This window comes from Egretta garzetta, unplaced genomic scaffold (assembly GCF_000687185.1).
Source record: "Egretta garzetta isolate BGI_Z169 unplaced genomic scaffold, ASM68718v1 scaffold434, whole genome shotgun sequence".
In the NCBI taxonomy this organism is placed as follows: Eukaryota; Metazoa; Chordata; class Aves; order Pelecaniformes; family Ardeidae; genus Egretta; species Egretta garzetta.
The window spans coordinates 1,746,234-1,766,254 of record NW_009259584.1 but is presented as its reverse complement, the minus strand read 5'-3'; the positions used below and the strand labels follow the sequence as shown (position 1 = coordinate 1,766,254).

At 35.6% G+C, this 20,021-nt stretch overlaps 1 protein-coding gene across 1 annotated transcript in view; it reads left to right on the top strand.

The window, feature by feature from the left end:
• The window catches only part of MALRD1 (MAM and LDL receptor class A domain containing 1), a 276,978-nt gene that overhangs the window by 129,548 nt on the left and 127,409 nt on the right, over positions 1-20,021 (top strand). The window contains exons 26-27 of the mRNA XM_009637718.1: positions 11,359-11,604; positions 14,409-14,566. Of these exons, the coding sequence (XP_009636013.1) occupies positions 11,359-11,604; positions 14,409-14,566 (404 nt within the window). The remainder of the gene's footprint in view (positions 1-11,358; positions 11,605-14,408; positions 14,567-20,021) is intronic.

The window sequence follows — 20,021 nt, the reverse complement described above, 5'->3', positions numbered from 1 at the left end:
TCCAAACTAATATTTGTATTAAATGTCATTCCATAAGGCTGAATTAAGTTACAAGGTCTGCTGCTAGCACAATAGCCAAATGTCTCTCTTCTAACAGATGCCTTTGCAGTTGTATATATGAAATTTTCCAGTTTTCTGTTTATCATCTGTTTTGTACAGAGCTATTTGCAATTATATGGGGTTGTAAGAAAAACCTGAATTGTTTTCCAAGCAGATGAAGTAGTTTCCATAATTCTACTGCTCAAATTCTACAATTTTTTAATTGCAGATCTTTTCACTAGTTGGATGTGTGCTTACATTTGTAGAACAATATAGTTTATGAGGACATATTTGTTTGAACATCATCTGGAGCATGCTGTGTAGCTAGACAGAGAATATACAAGCATTTAAAGATGTGATATCAAAAATTATTTTATTAGTATGATGAAAACTGATTTGATAAATTATTTTCAAAAAAAAAACCCCCACATTGTGTGTTATGAATTTGGGGATGATGTGGTAAGACAAAGTGTTGCATCAGAAGAAAATTGATATCACTATCAGTGAATGAGACCCAGAATATCAATATAATTTTTTTTATAAGAGTTATCCTAGCTTTCTTTCTATCCTAGCTTAAAGTGTTTTAATAATATACATCCACGCTAAATATTTAATAGGTAACTACATAAAGAACTACATAAAGAATTGAATGAAAATGGAAGCCGAAAGACTAGTTTTATACTGTGATAAATGATCATAGAATAAGGACCAATAAAAAGTGATTGGAAGATTAGTATCTGAATGTCAGTATTAATTAATCCAGGTTGTTTAGCTAAAATATTTTGTGACTCAATTATTATTACTACGCATACTTCATATAATTAACTACTTAATTAAAACAGTTTAATTATAATCATTAGGCTTGGTGATTTTTTTGCATGTGTACTGAAGATCATAATGGAAGTAACAAGATATGTTATCCTAGGGGGAAGGACAGCAGAGAGGGTGAAAAAAAAATCTCTAAAATGTTGTATTCTTCTCTTGAGAAAAGATTTGCTTCTTAGTGGAGATAAAGAGTTCTAAGAGCTGAAATTGCTAATCTGAGAGTTTGGTTCACCAGGCCAGTATTCAGTATTCTAGCACATAAAAAACATCATCTACTGATTTATGAACATGGAAAGACTCAGAGATGTATTTCAGATTTTTAAAAAATCTTGACTTTAGATGCCCAGCTTCATACTAGGGAGAGCTGGTTTGTCACAAAGCAGAAATGCCACAGGAAAAGTCTTCCTTGAGATTTTTATCACAGCCCTTGATATAAAATTATTCTTCTGCATTTTGAAGTTGTCTGTGTTGTGTGGTTAGGGCTCAAAAGAAGATTGGTGTAAGAAAGTATTCAGCTTCCATTGGGCTTTCAGATGAAGGTTTGGGCCAAGTAAATATGAGGTTTTTGAGTAGTATTGGATTTTGGGTTTCAGATCTGTTTGTACTTTCTTCTGTATTTCCCTTACCTTCTGTTCCAAGCAGAGGAAAACTGAATGGCATAGCTTGCATACAAATCAGTGTATCTGAACTGGTCATGAATAAATTTAGGCCGGATGCTAAAAAGGTCCCTTATCTGAAAACCAAAAAATAGCCTTTCAGTAACAGCAATGGTGAAAGTTACTGATTATATTGAAGGCAGAGGAATTGCTTGAGGTTGTTGCCATTCATAAAAGTGTGCTAGACCTAGTGATGTGAGCAATATCTTTTGAAACCCAGGTTCCTATGAAGTGATATAAAACAATTTCATCAGAGGTCTCTTTCCAACCTAAACTTTTCTGCTGTTTCATTGTTCAGTCACTTGCTAAGCTTATGTGTTACTATTTGCTTACCTCAAAGAGTGCTGTTAAACATGAACACATACTGAGTTGAAGTACAGTTAATAAAGCTATTATTGCTTTGGGGAATAAATGATTGTGCTGGATTGGACTAATGTTAAATGAAGATAATCAATAAAAAATGATTTTGTCTTAATCATTCATACTGGCTTGAAAAAAATTACGGAACAGCCATGTGATCACATTAGGAGACATTAACAGTATAAGTGACACTAGAGGGTACAGGTTCCACATGCAATTGTTACTTGCAGAATCTCACCTCAAACCACTTACGCTAACTTTATAGGTATATTCCTTATCTTTTTCTTTCATTATCTGAGAACAAACATGACTGTAACACAGAGAAAGGGAAAAGCTGTCCATATTAGAAGCAATGTTTCTTTGGGATATTGAGTGATTAAAGAGTTTGTTGGCATATCTCTCTTCCATCAAGGATAACTAATTTTTCATTTTTATATTGACCTTTCCAGTGGAGGCTCAAAGATGTGTGGCAGGCTGTTCAAGAAATCAATAAAATATTTTAATCATCATGTCCTCTTCAGCTCACTATAGCATTCTGTCTAATATAGGTAGAAGGTTTTGTAATATCATATGGTAAACACAGTAATCCTGAAACTTATTCATAAAATCATAAAATCACAGAATGGTTTGGGTTGGAAGGGACCTTAAAGATCAGCTTGTTCCAACCCCCCTCCATGGGCAGGGACACCTTCCACTAAACCAGGTTGTTCAAAGCCCCATCTAACCTGGCCTTGTACACTCCCAGGGATGGAGCATCCACAACTTCTCTGGGAAACCTGGTTCAGTGCCTCACCACTCTCATAGTGAAGAATTCCTTCTGAGCAATGAAAGATGAAGGACTCACAGGGGTCATGAGATTCAATTTAATCAGTTTTGGACTTTTTTAGTTTCTCCTACACCTGACTTTTACTGAAGTATTGATAAAGAGTTTAAACATAACTGTTTAAATGTGATTGTTTATAGAAATTCTGCATGAATTATGTTTCTTGCAGCTCTTTCACATTTTCATCCCACCTGGACATAACTGAGAATATTCCAGAGACGTTTCCTTTTTAATTTACATTTGTATTTTGAAATATTAATACTGATTTGAGGGAATCAGTATGATTGACATTCATAAATAGTAGACATCCCCAACCGATAATAGATATACATCATTTGTTATCTTCCCCTTTGAATAGTGAACAGTCTTATGCCAATTTAAAGCCATTCCTGGACCACATCATAGTATTTAACTTGTCAAAGAAAATGCCAGTTCCTGGAAGAGATATCTGAAGTCTTGTGGACATATAATGCAATCAACCACCGACTATTTTGTACTTTTACTGCTTAAGCCATGTCTTTTTTCATGCCTTTATTTGCCAGAGAAGGATTTTCTAAAAGTCTTTCGGCTTATACTTCCAGCTGTGGAATCAGCATTTCTCAAGTTCTGGGTCTCCATGTCCACTGCTTTTTCTCACTTAGGTTAGACCTGACCAGGAGGGTGTCCTGCCCTCTGGTCTCAGAGTCAGGGCTGTGCCTGTAAATGAGAGCTGGTTGTTCAGGCTTTGAGGGGGATTTGAGGGAAGAATTTTCCACCTGTCACATTTACTGAGCACAGTCTGGCAGCTCTGGCATGTTGTACAAAGGGGATTTATCACTGCACTGCTGCTCTCCCTTCCACTGTATGCTTTGGGCAACAACTTGGAGTGTGGTGAAGAATGTCAAAGGAATACATATTCCAGTGTAGCCAGTGAAGATGCCTCCTCCTTCAGCCTGAGTTATAACATCATCAAACGCTTTTAGTTCACTCTCTACCCAGCTTTCGTTCCATCTCCTTATAGAAATTCCCTTCTGATGTACTTCAGGTATTCAGAGTTTGTGTATCCCATTTCTCGTGCTGAAACTGTTCTGATTTATGGGTTTCTGCTTTAGCTCAAGCCATATTTTAGATTTAATCTGCAGATTTTTCTCCCATCAGAAACACAGGCAGTGAAGCCACTGATCAGACTCTACACTAGGCACCAGGAAATGCAAATGCAATACCTTCTCCCATCCTTCAAATGATCAGATAGCAATTGGATCATTAAACTGGAGGCCACAACTAAACCACTTTGGACTCTAAGGCAGAGATGTCATCAGCTGTGCATCAGTCCAGGCTTTGATAAAAACACTATAACATTTAGCTGCTCAGGAAAGGTTTCAATTGTATTTTAAGTGAGCTGTTGAATTGTACTTCTAAAGGGCATGCTACAACTTGGAATCAAGCCTGGAGATCTTCAGAAGCAGCTTGACTGGCTTCCTTTCAGATCTGCTGCACCAAGATATTTTCACATGGCACAGGTGCCTTCTATGGTGGAGAAAGCTGGAGATGCAAGACTGAGTTTACACCTTTTGACCTAAAAATGCATACTACTACCAAAAGTCACAAATGAAAGAAAAAAAATTAAAAGTTTGACATATTTTTAGGATTTTTTTTTATTTCATACCTAAGTAACATATTTTTTTCTGTGTCTTTCCTAAGGAGTTCAGGCAGTGAATATTTAGGTTTACTTTTTTTTTTGAGCCAGAACAAGGCAAACCACAATTTTATTTAATTTCATTTTATTTTATTTATTAAGAGTAAACTCAGGTGAGTGAGTTAAGCTTTTCAGGATAGTTAGTATTTAATCTTTCTCACCGTTACAGATGCATATGATGAGTACTATTGTTTCCGAAAAAGCTTTGCTTAAAAACTACATGTGGATTCCTTTTTATCTTGCTATTTCTTTGTCAACCCTCAAGAAGATAAGTTCTAAATTTCAACTCGGCTTTGGAAAGGGAAGAATGTATGTAAGAATTGATATATGCCTGTTCCCATTATCCATATGCCCTGTTGCAGCTGTTTTGCTTGTCTGTCCATTTTCTTAGGTTGGAGACTTAAACCATCTGATTAGCACTGGAATAATCATTATAACATTTATTGTATCTTATTTCAGTTTTCTGGTAGGGAACAAAATAGTCTTAATGCTACTGCAATAGAAGGAGTATCTGTCAATGAATCTAGTTCTAGGTGTCTTCTTATTCATATGGGAATTCCCCATCTGAAGAGATTAACTGAAAATTTCCTTTTAAAATTACCTGCTAGCATGTTTTATAGACTCAATAGGTGCAGAATTACTTTAGCAACATTGGCAAGTATGTGCTATTTCTATTACTGACAGTATCAGTATACCAATACTGTAATAGTGGAGGGGTTAAAAAGACCTAGTAAGACCTTCTTTAGTCAAAACCTGCTTTTTTATTTCTTTTGAGTGAATGCACATTCACATGCACCTAAGCATTGGAGACTGAAGCTTTTATTTTTTACAGAATCATACAGTCTTAGAATCATAGAATAGTTTAGGTTGGAAAAGACCTTTAAGGTCATCAAGTCCCATTGTTAACCTGACGCTGCCAAGTCCACTACTAAACCATGTCTCACATCTACACATCCTTTAAACACCCCCAGGGATGGGGACTCAACCACTTTCCCGGGCAGCCTGTTCCAATGCTTGACAACCCTTTCAGTGAAGGAATTTTTCCTAATATCTAATCTAAACCTCCCCTGGCACAACTTGAGGCCATTTCCTCTTGTCCTATCTCTTGTTATTTGGGAGAAGAGACCAACACCCACCTCAATACAACTTCCTGACAGGCAGCTGTAGAGGGCAATAAGGTCTCCCCTCAGCCTCCTCTTCTCCAGACTAAACAACTTCAGTTCCCTCAGCCGCTCCTCATAAGACTTGCGCTCCAGACTCCTCACCAGCTTTGTTGCCCTTCTCTGGACACGCTCCAGCACCTCAATGTCCTTCTTGTAGTGAGGGGCCCAAAACTGAACACAGTACTTGAGGTGTGACCTCACCAGTGTGAAGTACAGGGGCACGATCACTTCTCTGCTCCTGCTGGCCATGCTATTCCTGATACAGGCCAGGATGCTGTTGGCCTTCTTGGCTGCCTGGGCACACTGCTGGCTCATATTTAGCCAGCTGTCAACCAACATCCCCAGGTCTTTTTCCGCCAGGCAGCTGAACAGTGATTGGGTACCTTGCTGTTTATGTTTTTGATTCTCAATGGTTCTGAGGATGAATATTACTGGATCTGATTATTGGAAAAGAATTCTCTTGTGTCTGTATGTGGAAATTGATAAGAACTCAGTTGATGAAGTTTTGGTTGTTGGAGAAGCCTTCATCAACTCTTTCTCTCTTTTCTCTTTCTCTAACTTAGAATGTAAACAGTTTCTTCTCAAAGTCCCTTTTCCAAATGAACTCAAGATGTTGTGTTTTAACCTTTGGGTTGTTCAGAATGCAAATCAATATATCAAGGTACTTGTGAGGGTTACAAAACCAAAAATTCAAATGCTTGCTATCAAACCTAGAAAAAACAGACTATTTACAAAGAAAGAGCTGGTAACATATAGTAGATTTTAAGTCTTCTTACTAGTTTTTAAGCACTTCAACTGCTGAAAGTCTTTAAAAATTCTTGTAATTTCCAAAGCTTTGCTTTTGAAATGAGATGCATTTTTCACATTCCTGTACTGACAAGTCATTATTACTATGCATCATCAACTGTGATGAAAGCACTTCACTCTGTGTCCTTGGTTATTCTGGTGAGATATTGGAGGAAAGATGTTAACAATTTTTTTTTTTTTTAAGGACACATACGATTCAGTCATACAGTAATGTCAACTCAGAGCAAGAATGATAATGGAGCAATTGTTGCAGGGAAAAATTCAGAGATCTAAATTATCTAGAGAGCCCCTATCCCTGGAATGTCAGACTCAGCCTGCTGATTAATTACTCTGGCCTCCACCAGATTATGGTTCTACAGGAACTCTAGCTTTGATTTAGGAACAGGTATACTTCTAGCTATTTGAACGTAAATAACATATTTTGAAAATATTTTCAAGCAGATCTGTCTTTTCAAGCTTACTGAAGTTTTATTCTGATACTTCTGAGAACTGTAAACTGTCCCATCCATTTGATTTGGATTTTGATGTGGAAAACATAGATGAAACCATTAAATACAAGAAATTTAAGAAGCACAAGTTCAACAACTTTTGGAATATCCTTATCACCAATTTATTTCCTGTGGTTCTAAAACATGAACTAGCTTGCTGGTGATTTTAAAGCAATGCCGATATAAAATAAGAACTGAAAAAGAAACAAGTTTAAATTATGAGAATGAGATGTTAAATGCTTATGAGTAGAGTCATAACTAGTGTAATCCCATATACAGTCACAGTTTTGCAATTTTCTAGGAGTCGCGATCTTTTTTATCTTTATCAGTTTAATTATCATATTGAATTTATTTCCAAAACCAAAGATATTTGAAAGACCGGCTTCAAGAAGATTGGACTCTCATGGAGAAATCCGAGATTTTCATCTCTATTTTTTGGCTACTATAGGCACGGATAAACATTTAGTGTATCTGTTATAAATTTTCATGATTAGACAAACAAATTAAAGTCCCCAACTGCACTTTGATTTTTAAAACCAAAAGACATTACTATTAACCTGTAACTTAACCTCCTGTATAATACTAACCAGGTTTTCATCTAAAGTTTTCCTTGATTTATCAAATAATTTTTAATTAAACTAAGGCATTTCTCCTGGGAAAAAAAGTCAGTTTTTATTTAAAGCCCTTAGCTGATTGAGAATTTATCACAGTCCTTGGTTATCTGTTCAGTGCTTAATTATTAAATCATTTTATTTTAATTTGAAATTCACTAACTTAAATTTTTCAGCACTGGATCTTGTAATGTTGGGTTTTCTTCTACTAGATTTGAGCTTTCTGCTATCAATGTTTGTCTTCTCACAAATAATTACAGAACATGATCAAGCTGTTCCTTAATCTTGTCTCTGATAAATTACATTAATTGAGCTCCATTTGGTCACTCAGTGTAAGTGTGTAATCCAACAATTCCTTTAGGAATTTTTCATGGCCTTTCCAAGCAAATATGACACAATGTTTTTTCATCAATATTGCATGAAAATGAAATGATTGCATACTTAGATATGAGTGCAAACATCTTGTGAAAACTTGTAATGGATTTTAATGGAGTGGTATTAAAAAAAAAAAAAAAGAATAGCTATTACCTGCATAAAGGTAAGGATGAGAGATAAAAACATTCTGAAATAAAAGGCAACCTAAATATTGTGGAGGAAGCAAAGAGCTGATAAAGAATTTGTGTGATAGAAGATAGCTTTAAGTATAAGGTTCTTCTGAACAGGAATGTAGGAAGATCATCTGAAGATCTTAAGACCTTTTAAGTGATAGTGGTAAAAAACAAGTCCTTCTCAAATACTTCCATCTGATAAAGTAAAAGAAAATAACTAAAAGGGTGCTTGTGCATCAGATTATCACACATTAATGGAGTTAATTTATTTTAGAGGATTTAAAATTTTATTTTAATTTATTTTCAGAGAACTTCTTTACAAGCAATAAAACTATTACTGTGATGTAGAATGATATAAAGATTAGCTACCTCAGAAAGGTGCTGTTGTGACACAGGCTATGGTTTCAAAGATTAAAGAATAATTTTTTCCCCTCTGGAATTACTTCTTTGAGAACACAACCATGTTTGACAGCATTTGAAGTTTACATGAATAACACATGTAGATGTTGTTTCTTACTATAAAGGTCTTTTCTGCAATTTATTGCTGTTCTGTCTCAATGCTGCAACCTATATAACTTGTTATCTTTATTACTATTCAACGTTCGTTGATGTAGAAGATAAATCATATTTCAGTTCTGCTAATAAGATTATTTTCTTTCTTGATGTTTGCAGGACTGTATTTTTCAAAACACATTTAAGAGAAATATGTTAATAAAATAAAGGTGATTAATCTTTGTCCTAATTACATCTTTTACAGTATAAACGTTCTATCTGTTGATTTTGCTCAGGTTATATAAAAGAAGGGGATTATTGACTGGTGCAGTGGTTTCCTCAGTTGTATAAGTCCTCCTCAGTTCAGAGATTATTGATCTGAAAGACACTAACAGCTCCTTTGGGCCCACTGCAACCTAGTGTGTTGATGCAGTTACCACATAGGGCAAAAAGTCTACCTGCTAATAATCTTTAAGAAACACTGCTTGGAGAAAACACTTACTGAACCTTGCTGAGGAGAAGTTTCTCTCAATTAAATATCCCTATTATAGCCACAAACATCTATATAACAGAGGGATTGGATTGTTAAGAATGAGAAAAAGTAAGGAGGAAAGGAAGAGAGCTCCAAAAAAACCCTTTTCTTGTAGGTTGTTTTAGGTTTTGGTTTTGGTTTTTTACAGTTATAAAGCCTTAGAAATATGTCATTTAAAGAGAAACAATACTAAGGAAGTACTCCCAGAAACAAGTCACGTTACAGACTCATTTAAACAGCGTAATATCATTCATTACACATGCTTGAAAAAATCATTCATGCCAGGATTGAAGATGGATTTTTTTGTTTTTCCTCAGAAAACAGACTTCCACTCTTCAACTCCACTTTTCTTTTTGACCTGAAATTGGAAGAAATGCTACAAAGGGACCTCAAAGTGCAATACCTATTGCGATTAGTGATCACGAAGAACAGCAAGGAAAAGTATTTCCAAGCATGGACTGCTTCCTGAAATTTAAATTCCTAGTTTGCTGACAAAAGAAATTTTTTGCTTAAACTCTTAGTATAATCAGATAAAAGGATTATAATAACTAGCTCCTAAGAATAGATGTCATTCAAATTAGGCAGCAATTTTATAACAAATCTCTGTCACCCTTTGAGAAAAAACACGAATGCTTGAAATTCTGAAGCAGAGTGATAGAGAAGTTTCTGACAGACTCCAACTCTCTTGCTGGTTGCAGTAATTAGACACTGACTGATGCATTGATAGAATTGCTCCATTATTTTGGCCAGTACCATTTTCAGAGATTGTATACTAATCAAAATCACACTGATGCTTTCATAAACTTGTAACTGTGAGCTTCAAACAGGTATTTTTCTTCTAGTCAGAGCCAAATCATTTTCTGTGTCTCCAGCTCTGGAATTGACTCATGTTCTTGACTTTCTGAGTCATTATCAGACTTTTATTCTGGCTTGCTTCTTTCTGTTCAGGACTTCTTCCTCTTTTCTCTGAGCAACTGTTAAAAGGCAAATCATACACAGCCTTCTAAAGCAAACGTGATACATATGTTACAAAGAAGTCAGGAATTAAAAATAAATAATTTCCCTGGAACACTCTCTAGACATGTCTATGGTATTTCAATATCTATTTGCATTTATTTATATATTAATAATAAGTCTGTGTTTGGAGAATTTTTTACATAAAAAAGAGGGGTTAACGCTTGCTTTCTTTAGCTAACATCTAGTGATTGTTTTCACTTTACGCAAAGTGTACAGCAAAGGGGTGTGGCAATGCTTTTTCACTTGGGTTTGGGCATTTGTAATTTAGAGTCTGGCACAAACAAAGTCCTAGGGATGGAGGTTGCCAACACACCAGCTGAATACCCCATCTCTTAGTTTCTTTTTGTTAATAAATCTGTTATTCCAACCTCTTAATAAAACACAGCCTTATGTGAATTTTGTTTAGCTCCATCAGGTCCTCCATTAAATTAAGGTAGTGTTAATGGAAACATGTTTTTAGCACCATTTGATTTTTCAGCATCAATTAACTCAAGTTCTTCCCATACTTGTACAACTTTCATACATGTGCATATTTTAATTTTATATCTGATGAGCTAATATAGTAATATTCATATTTTTTTAAAAATTATGTTTGTGCATTTATTTCTGGCAGAGCAAAATGGAAGAAAGAAATAGGGAGGGCCCATTTCAGAATTTTGTGTCTCCCTTCCTGATTAGAGAATATACTGTAGGGGGATGTTTTTTATGCAGACCCCTGCAGAAACTGATCTGAAATGAAAACATGAAGCTTGGAAATGGATCCTGTGAAATGAGTCCTACAATTTTTAGGTTGTAGAATAGCAGAATTATCCCTCAATAATGCCAGGAATACTGCACAGAAAGGTTAGCATTACCCCACTGAACTCATCTCCAAAAGGAAACAAAAAAAAAAGGCAATCCGTTAAAAGACAAACCTCTGTAGTTAAAATAGAAAACCTTTTCCTTCCAAACTGAGGCTGCTAAACTGAGCTCAGCTTTGCAGCTAAAATGAAATGGTTTAATCCTATACCGCATGAAAGGAGAATGTCAGCAATTAACTCAGACTAGAAAGCTTTGTTAGTGAAGGAATGCCTGGCTGGAACTTGCCCTCAAAGGCTTTACAAGGGAAACGGTCATTTATTTAGGCAATCTTGTGACAAAATACAAAAGAAATAAACTGATAATGGATTGGCACTTCAGGGGAACCAAAGGCTTTTAATAAAACTGCTCTGGACCACCCTCCTCCTCATAAATATCAAACTCTGAGATGTAACCTTCCAGTAACCTTGCTGGGGTGCACGGCAGCGTGATTCACCAAGACACCACCATTCTTCTCTTTTCAGGCTCCTGCTCACATCGCTATTGGCAATGTCAGAACGGCAAGTGTTACAGACCAGAACAAAGCTGTGATTTTGAAGACAACTGCGGGGATAATACAGATGAGAATGAATGTGGAACTTCCTGCACCTTTGAGAATGGCAGATGCGGCTGGCAAAATTCTCTGGCGGACAATTTTAACTGGGTACTAGGGGTCAGCTCACCTCAAAGTCCTAGACCTCCTGGGGACCACACGCTTGGAAATAGAACTGGTATGTTGTCAGTTCACCAACAAGGTGTAATTGTCTTCATGGAGCTTTTCATACTTCCATTCACAGGCAGCAGGGGAGTTCTAACATGTCTAATCAAGGTGTCATTTTTAATTAATTAAATATGTAACAATATAAAAATATTAATTACTGTTGTAAAATGACTATAACGTGAAAAATTGATTCTCAGTTGTTTCTCCTTTAACTATTGCTGTATGAGTCAAGCAGGATAATTTGTTACTTGTCAGGAGAGAGGCATTTGGTCTGGCTGCATTCTGCAAGGGTGAGTTAGCTCAGCTCTGAGATCCACTGGATCCTGCTCCTCCAGAGCTCGAGGTCATTTACAGGAAGCTTAAAGTTAAACATAGTGATTATTCATAGCTTAATTTGTTCCTTTGTTAGTGGCAGTGCAACTCCTGGTTTGTTTTGGCCAAAACACCCAGTTATCCGTTCCTGTTCTTGGTACAAGCTCTGTGCCTTCATCCTCTCTTTTTGCAGGTTCTATAGCTCAGGCAAAGATGTTACCAAAGCTGAGCTCAGAACTGATCTTAAATTGAAATATTCCACAGCAGAGTTTCACGAAGGTATAGGATTTGTATTTAGTAGTTGTTGAATGTTTACATGAACTGCTGAAAGACAAAGCCCAATAAAACCAAAGTTTACTTGAAGATATGTAGAAACTTGGGGACTAGTGAAAGCTTGCCAAGGTGACTGAGGGTGAAACAAGCACAAATAATCACAAAGATTATGTGCTCCTATGTTTTTAAATTTTGAGACAGTCCAGCCTGGCTGCATTTCACTGATCTTGAAGTAAGATGCAGTACAAGAGAACTGCCCTCCAATGTGTCCCTGTCTTTCATTCAGCTTTTAAAATAGCCAATTCTGTTAGAATACAGATTTATGTATTTCCATGGTATGTTTGTTGAATCCACCCCACGTATGAATAAATACTGCTGACCTAGTTCTCAAGCCTGGAAATTTACCTTATAACCTGAAAGTTAAGGGGTTTTGTTGTGGTGAGTGATCAAACAGGTCAAATTCTCCATTCCTTACTCAAGACCTGCTCTATAGTCTTGAAATTGTGCGCTTAAATAAATATATTTAGAATTAATTACACTTTTCACAATTTTAATGTGAATTAATTTAATGAAAATTTTTTAAAGGTGAAGGTGGTATCTGGCTAGAGTTAGAATTCATAACATTTAATAATTATGTTCATCGTGAGGGAACCAAAACAAAATTCACCTCAGCTGTTAAAATTTTGTCATATGTGGTAGACAACACTGCAATATTCAGTGATCGGTCCTTGTACAAAGGCAAATTTCAGCACTAACCTCCAAAACCACACCTCTTGATCTTACATCTAACAGTTGCTTAATTCTAACTCCCCTATTAGCACCTCAGTTTTCAACATTAAAATGTTGACAATTTGCTTATGACTAGAATTACACCATTCTAGTTTGAATTAAGTGATTTGTCCTATCATCTCCTAGCCGAGCTTGACTAGCTGTGATCAGTCCACTGTCCCACAGTCCTGGTCCCAGTCATTCAAAACAAGGGGCCTTTCAGGTGGCCTTGTCTGCCACCTCAGTCAGTCAAGTGTCCTTCCAAAGAAGACTGTGAATTTTTTTGGGGTTCTGTTGCTTTGGTTTGGTTTTCTTTCCTCCAAAGAGAAGTCATTTGCCTAATATTAAAGAGGCATTAACGAACATCAACAGCACTGAACCCAGTTTAACCACATCTTCCTAGCAGATATTGATGCCATGCCATGGCATGCTTTTGATATCTCATAGCTTTTATATACGTGGCTTTTTTAACACACGAAAAAGCAGATATAGAAAAAATAGTTAATTTGCATTTTCTAATTATATATTTTTTAAAATATTGTCATGAATATGCACTACACTTGTCGAATATATGCTTGGCCTCAGGGAAAAAGCAAATTTCTCATCCCATAACATTATGGCAAACGTCTATGTTTGTAAATTAGCCAGAGAAGTGTCACAGTCAGGATAAACTCATTTTACTCCATCTATAATAATGTAATTTTTTCTTCTCTATTTCATACACACACTTCAGTAGATGTGCAATTATAATTTAACAATGTGTTATTTATACTACATTTATGTTTATGTGAACTACACATTTGGGCTTTGCACAAAGGAAAAAATATATTTGAGCACTTGAAGAATTTATTATACTTCTGATTAAAAATAAAAATGGGAAACTCAAGGACCATATCAGTGCTGAAAAATATTAACTGTAGGCATCTATTTTTGCAATTTCCTCTGACTAAATAACTTAGATGTGAGTTAATATTCATACATTAAAGAGTACAGATGGCCAAAGGTAATATGAATCATTAGGGATAGCTAATGATTTATAAATGCGTGAAGGTTTTTTGCCTGTTTCACAAGTTTTTGTATAGAGTGACTTTCTATTTTGAAGGTTATTTTTCAGAAAACTTCCCCCAAAATTTATCATGGTGTGGCTATTGTACTGGCAAAAAAAGCAACTAATGCTGTTGGGCAAGGACATGTAATCAGAGTAGCTGGGAAGCATGGAAGTATTCTTGCTCTTCTACACAGGCCTGTATAAATCTTAAGCTTCTTCCAGTTTACTCCTGACATAAAAGGTACACAAGGAATGTGATCTGGTCATTTTTTACCCTAAGACATGATTCACTAGTAGAGGACCTATACGGGAGGTATTCTTCATATGTCTCTGCATTTACTTTGCTCAGTTTTGGAATCTAATTTGAAGGAAAGTCAAAAACAATTTTTCAGTAATAACTCATTTAATTTCAGGACAATTCCTGTATCTTGAGGCCACTGCAATAGGCCTAAAAAATGAAAAAGCCCATGTGAAGAGTTCCAGATGGAAAGAATCAAGTGGGACTTGTGTAATGAGCTTCTGGTACTTCAAGTCATCAAAAGCCACAGGACATATTCAGGTTATGATTAAGGTAATGCAAAAAACTTTTTCTTTTTAATATCTGATATCTGTAAGGGTGTACGTTTTCCAGCAGAGTGCTTCAGCACTCTGATGTTCTGTTGTTTGGTTTGTAGGCTGGAAAAGCTCTCATGTGCCTCTGAGTTCCGCGCTGGTTTTTATTATTCTAGTGGCTTAAAGATGCTCTTACTCATTTTCTCATAATGCTCATTTCTCTTCCAAAAGATGTTTCTCTGAAAAGCCACAGAAAATATTTTTCAAACCTCTTTCCATTTTACCTCTTCACATACAGTATCCTTCTCTTTGATATTCTCCTTGTGAGAGCTGTTTTTGTATTTTGCTGCCGTCCCTATTGGTAGCTATAAGTATACAACCCCATCTTTCTGCTGGAATGACATTCACCAAAAAAATGAATTAGCAACCTACACAAAGTGAGAATAAAATGCAAAAATATGACTGTATTAAATTATTTATCTTTTTATGTAGAGAGGCACAGAATATATCATCAATTTTCTTTAGAAAAGGCTTTTTCTTCACTAAATATGGGATGACCAAAAATCATAAAAAAAGACAAAGCTAGTTATTCAGCTACAAGTGAAAACTGAAACATTCCTTGAAAATTGGCAGTTCTGTTTGTTGTTTGTTAAAAAGAAAAAGGATTAAATGCCTGGAAAAGCAAGTGTTAAATCATAATAAGATTCTGAGTAAAATGTAGAAATTAATGATAAGTGTAGCAAAAGCATATTCACCTCCCTGTGCATGCTATGCATTTTAATGCCATTGGGCATTTTAATGGTGTTCCAACACAATGACCAAATATACCACTTCTAGATGTAATAGAAACCTTTGCAAATGAGAGTTTGTGTATTTGTGCTTACCTGTACCTGTGCAGGGTGTTCTGGCTATTCAAGTATAAATCATGTTGCAATTTATTTGCCACACGTCTGTTCACTTCTCTTTCTTCAATATCTCTAATAAAATCCTGGGGTAGAAATTATTTTGGTGAACTGCATTCAAATTTCTGTTTTATTTCCAAAGCACATGTTGCCTGCTTTAAGTTTTAATGATAAAACATATTTTGTCCTTGAAAATAAATTGCTAAAAATTGTTTCTCAAATATTCTGGATATTATAAGAATGAATAATGTAAAAACATGGAAGATAAAACGCTGCAATAATCCTTAACATCTAAAGACACAAACTAAGCTAAGACTGTCTGAAATATAAAAACACTGAGCCCTTTGACAGCCATTAGGAGATCTTTTCATGGATTAGTCCAAACACCTGTAAATGACAATAGGCCATTGATCAAGTAGTTCTATAGTTAATGAGATATATTTATACAAGTATTTTTCCTAGACAATCTCAAATCCATAAAGGAGGCAAGTATACTAAAAAAAAAAAATGTTGTTTGAAAATAACTTTTCTTTGGTGATGTAATAAAAAAATGAAAATAAAAATAGATCCTTTTACTTAAAAGGAATAAGGTGCAAAAATAAACATCTATTTTAACTCAAAGTTCAAATTATGGTCTCATCACATTACTGAAAGGTTAAAAGGTGTAGCACACAAATATTATAATTACGAGCATTTTAGGATTGCTTAATTTTAATTGTAAACTAATTTGCAAAGTAACTTTGGTGGAAGATAAATAGCTGCATTAGTAGTGAGTGAGTAGTTTGCACTTAATTATCACTGTTGATTGTGTACAGTAATTATGACATTAAGTATGTTGCAGCATGGACAGCTGCCTTAAAAACAGAAAAATAATTATATTTCATTTTATTACATGCAGTGAAATTAATAATACACATGCAAATACTTCTGTTAAACAGGAGACAAATAAGTGAAATAAAAGAAAATCAAACAAACCACACCACCTAAAATGAGTTTAAAAGAGACACTTATTTTCTGTTGGGATATTGTCTCTGAAGGGTTCGAGTCCAGTAGTTAAAATTCTTAATTGTTTTTTTGACCCTCAGGATGGACAAAAGGGTTTAATTTTTTTTAGTTTTTGAAAAATTTACCTGAGCAGAGTTTTACTAGATATTTATCTCTGTTGATAAAAGCCTGTAGAGATTATTTTCTACTGTACTTTTTAATATTTGTTTGAAATATAATGTTCAAATATATTACTTTTATGGAATTTTCTAGATCATTATCAGTTCATATTTCCTTTCTCTAGGTTTTGGGAATATTCCTTATATTCTTTATTCTCTTTCTTTTATTCTTACTACAGTGAGATATTGTTGCCTTCTTATTTTCACTTTTTCACTTTTAAATCCTTGTCTTGTGTGAGCTTAAAGAGATTTTTAAAGGAAGTGTAAATAGAAGACATTTGAGTAATGACTTATTATTCTTATTCAATTTTTTTTAATGAAGGCAAGTATTCTACATGGAGATAGGAATAATTATTTTCATTATTGTATCCAGGATTGTTTTGAGGATCAGCCCAGTTTACCCGTTATGTAGCTTATAAGGATTCATAAGTCAATATTATAATTACAGTTTCTATTTACCAGTGTCTGTACGAATAAAATCTAATTAAGCAACACATAGTCACAGGAAGTTGTACTGAAGTTCTCCTGCTAGCTCACACTGCAGTACCAATATATTTCCATCCAGTTTGAGTATCTCTTGATTTAAAGTTAAGTGAATGCCAGTGAAAGCAGATCAGTAAGTTGTAATTAGTTGAAAATGCAAGGAAGAGACGACCTGGGAAGGAATTTACCACCTCAAGTTTGACAACTTAGCAAATTGTTTCTAGCTACAGTCACCGCGTCCATTAAAAGTTGATCTGAGAGTGAACACCATGCACACCAATGGCACAGTAAAGATCAATATGATGAGGAAATATCATATGGAGGCAGAATGAAGAAGACATTTCTTCTCCTCTTGAATATCCCAGTGAAACAAAAGTGGAAATCAAGGCCAAAAAGCCTTTTTAAAAAATTCATAGTTCATGGTATGTATTGGTGTCTTCTCAATACTAGCATTGCTTTTCTACATTCAGGAAGCTTAAGAATATCATGTATCATACTACTGAAGTAGTATCTCAGATTAAGATATAACCAATAAAATTGCAGGATCATAAAAGGGATACATTAGCCAAGCTTGAACTTTATTCTTTAAATCAACCTCCTCATTTATGCGAATGAAAGGTGTTGACACTACAGCTATTTATGGAGACTGCAATATCCAACTCACCATCTAATCTAAATCGAAATTACAAAGTGTTTAATAGCAGTGCAAAAGCTCACCAGGCAAACAGAATATTACCAGAAGAGATATGGATATAACTAGTCAAAACTTTGCTACTGCCATGAGAGTTTAAGATATTACTAATCTCCTCTGTGGCAGTTGAAAGAGAATACAATACATTTGAAATGTTCTGAAGCTAAAGTGCAGCATATTCACTGTGCCTGTTTTTGTGGTGATGGTGGGGTTCCTCATTGGCACTCAGTACTGGTTTACTTTATGAGTCAGAAGAAACTGTTAATTTTAAACGTGCTTCTAAAGAGTCAAGCAAGAATTCTTAGGTGAAAGGAATGGTACATTTTATTGTTCTGCTGATCTGAACATAAGTTTTGTACTGCTGCTTAAGTTGTTTCTGTCATAAAAAAGCAGCAAGTCTTAGGTATCACAGTGGGAAAGGAACAACCATAAAAAAAAAAAAGCATAAAACCATTTGTTGAGGATAATTTTTGTGGGATTGACGTTTATTGTCCTGAATATAGACATTGCCATTAAGAAAGATAATTTAGGATTTAATACAGTTGGGGGGCGGTGGGAGGGGGGGCTCTTTCAAGGATATGAAATTAGCCTCTAAAAAGAAATATACAGATGTATTAGGAAGGTAAAACCTGCCATCAGTAACTACCTCCACTGACTGTGACAAGGTCAATATACACAGGACCTCATTAGGAAGTTCCAGTTGACCTTACTCAAGCGTTTAATTAATTCCATCCAGTTGCAAATGAGCAAAACCATAATGATATTCAGGAGGACAGGAAGGCCTGGCCAGCTCATGGCAAGCGTAGCAGGACCCCATTGACACCGCTGCAGCCACAGACTAACCTGGCCAGGGAAACAGGCGGCTGGAGCCGGCAGCCAGCGTCCTCTGGCTGGTGCGGCACAGACCCTGACACCTGGTTGCTGCAGCTTCTCAGTAAAAGAAGCCGTCACAGTTCTTCCCTTGATAATATTATTGGTTTTAGCTAGCCTAAGGTAGAGAGGGCTAGTACTGTAGAAATCTGTAATTTAGCCACAGCTCAGGTATAGATGACTCGTGATGGTTTTTATAATTCCCTGGTTATTTTTAGTGGAGCAGCCCCCTGTCCTGAGCTGTCAACAGTAAAAACTGCAGCAGAGAAGCATATAATTCATTATGTTCTTATTCTTATACATTGTATTCATGTAATTCGGAGGCATATAATTTATTGCATTCTTATACTGCAACCAGATGCATTCATTCCAAAGAGTTGCTGAGCTGGAATGATAACTTTGGATGTGCTTTGAAGGAAAAAAAATATATTTTGAAGAACAGTTAAAGAATCACACTTGCATTTTGGAATCTTGTTCGTGAAGAGAAGAGGCTCATCAGAGGATTTGTATTTTAAAATCATTGTGTTTCTAGAAACATGTAATAGAAATTGTCTATATGTGAATTATTAAGCATGTTTTTTGTTCAAATTCTTTGAGAACTTGATCTTTTTCTCTCTTAGGAGGTGAAGACAGTGAGTAGTAAAGGATTAGTGTCACTAAGCGCATGCCTCTGTCAGGCAGGGCAGCACCTGGTTAGAAAACTGAGCAGGCTGACAGATTTAGGCAGCAGGATGCATCCTGAATCATCAAAGCAACACAACAATATCCTGTAACATTACATCTGGAATCACAAGCCCTGTCTCTCCGGGCTAATACCACTATCCTATTTTCTATTCCAGCCTGGCACCATATTGCACAATGTGACATAGATGAAAAATGCACTTTCCTCCATACTGCACAGTTCTCCATGTTGTTTCACTGAACTCATTCCCCAAATCAGAGATGTCTGGGAGTGATTTACTTTATTGATTTGTCGGCTCATAATCTTACAGAGTGATGGTAGTTACATTGCTGCTTTTTAGCATATGAGGCTTTGAAGACTCTCTGGGGTCTCTGCAGGTCAGACTTCTTTTGCTCTTTTCTAACACTTTTCAGGGCAGATATTCAACAGTGAAAGTTGTGATTTAAGTATGTCTCAGGGCAGAGTTAAGGATCATAGAGATGCCGTTCAATGAATTTCTACTGAAGCAACAGACATCAAAATCAGGTCTTTTTTATATAGCAGCTGTGAAACAGACCTATTTTTAAGAAGACAAAAGGACTTCAGCTAAATGATAGAGGTGTAGCCTTGAGCTTTGAGCATTTTTATTAGTTTTTCATAACTCTTCTTCTAAATAGGTAAATTTAGAAATTTAATTAAAATAT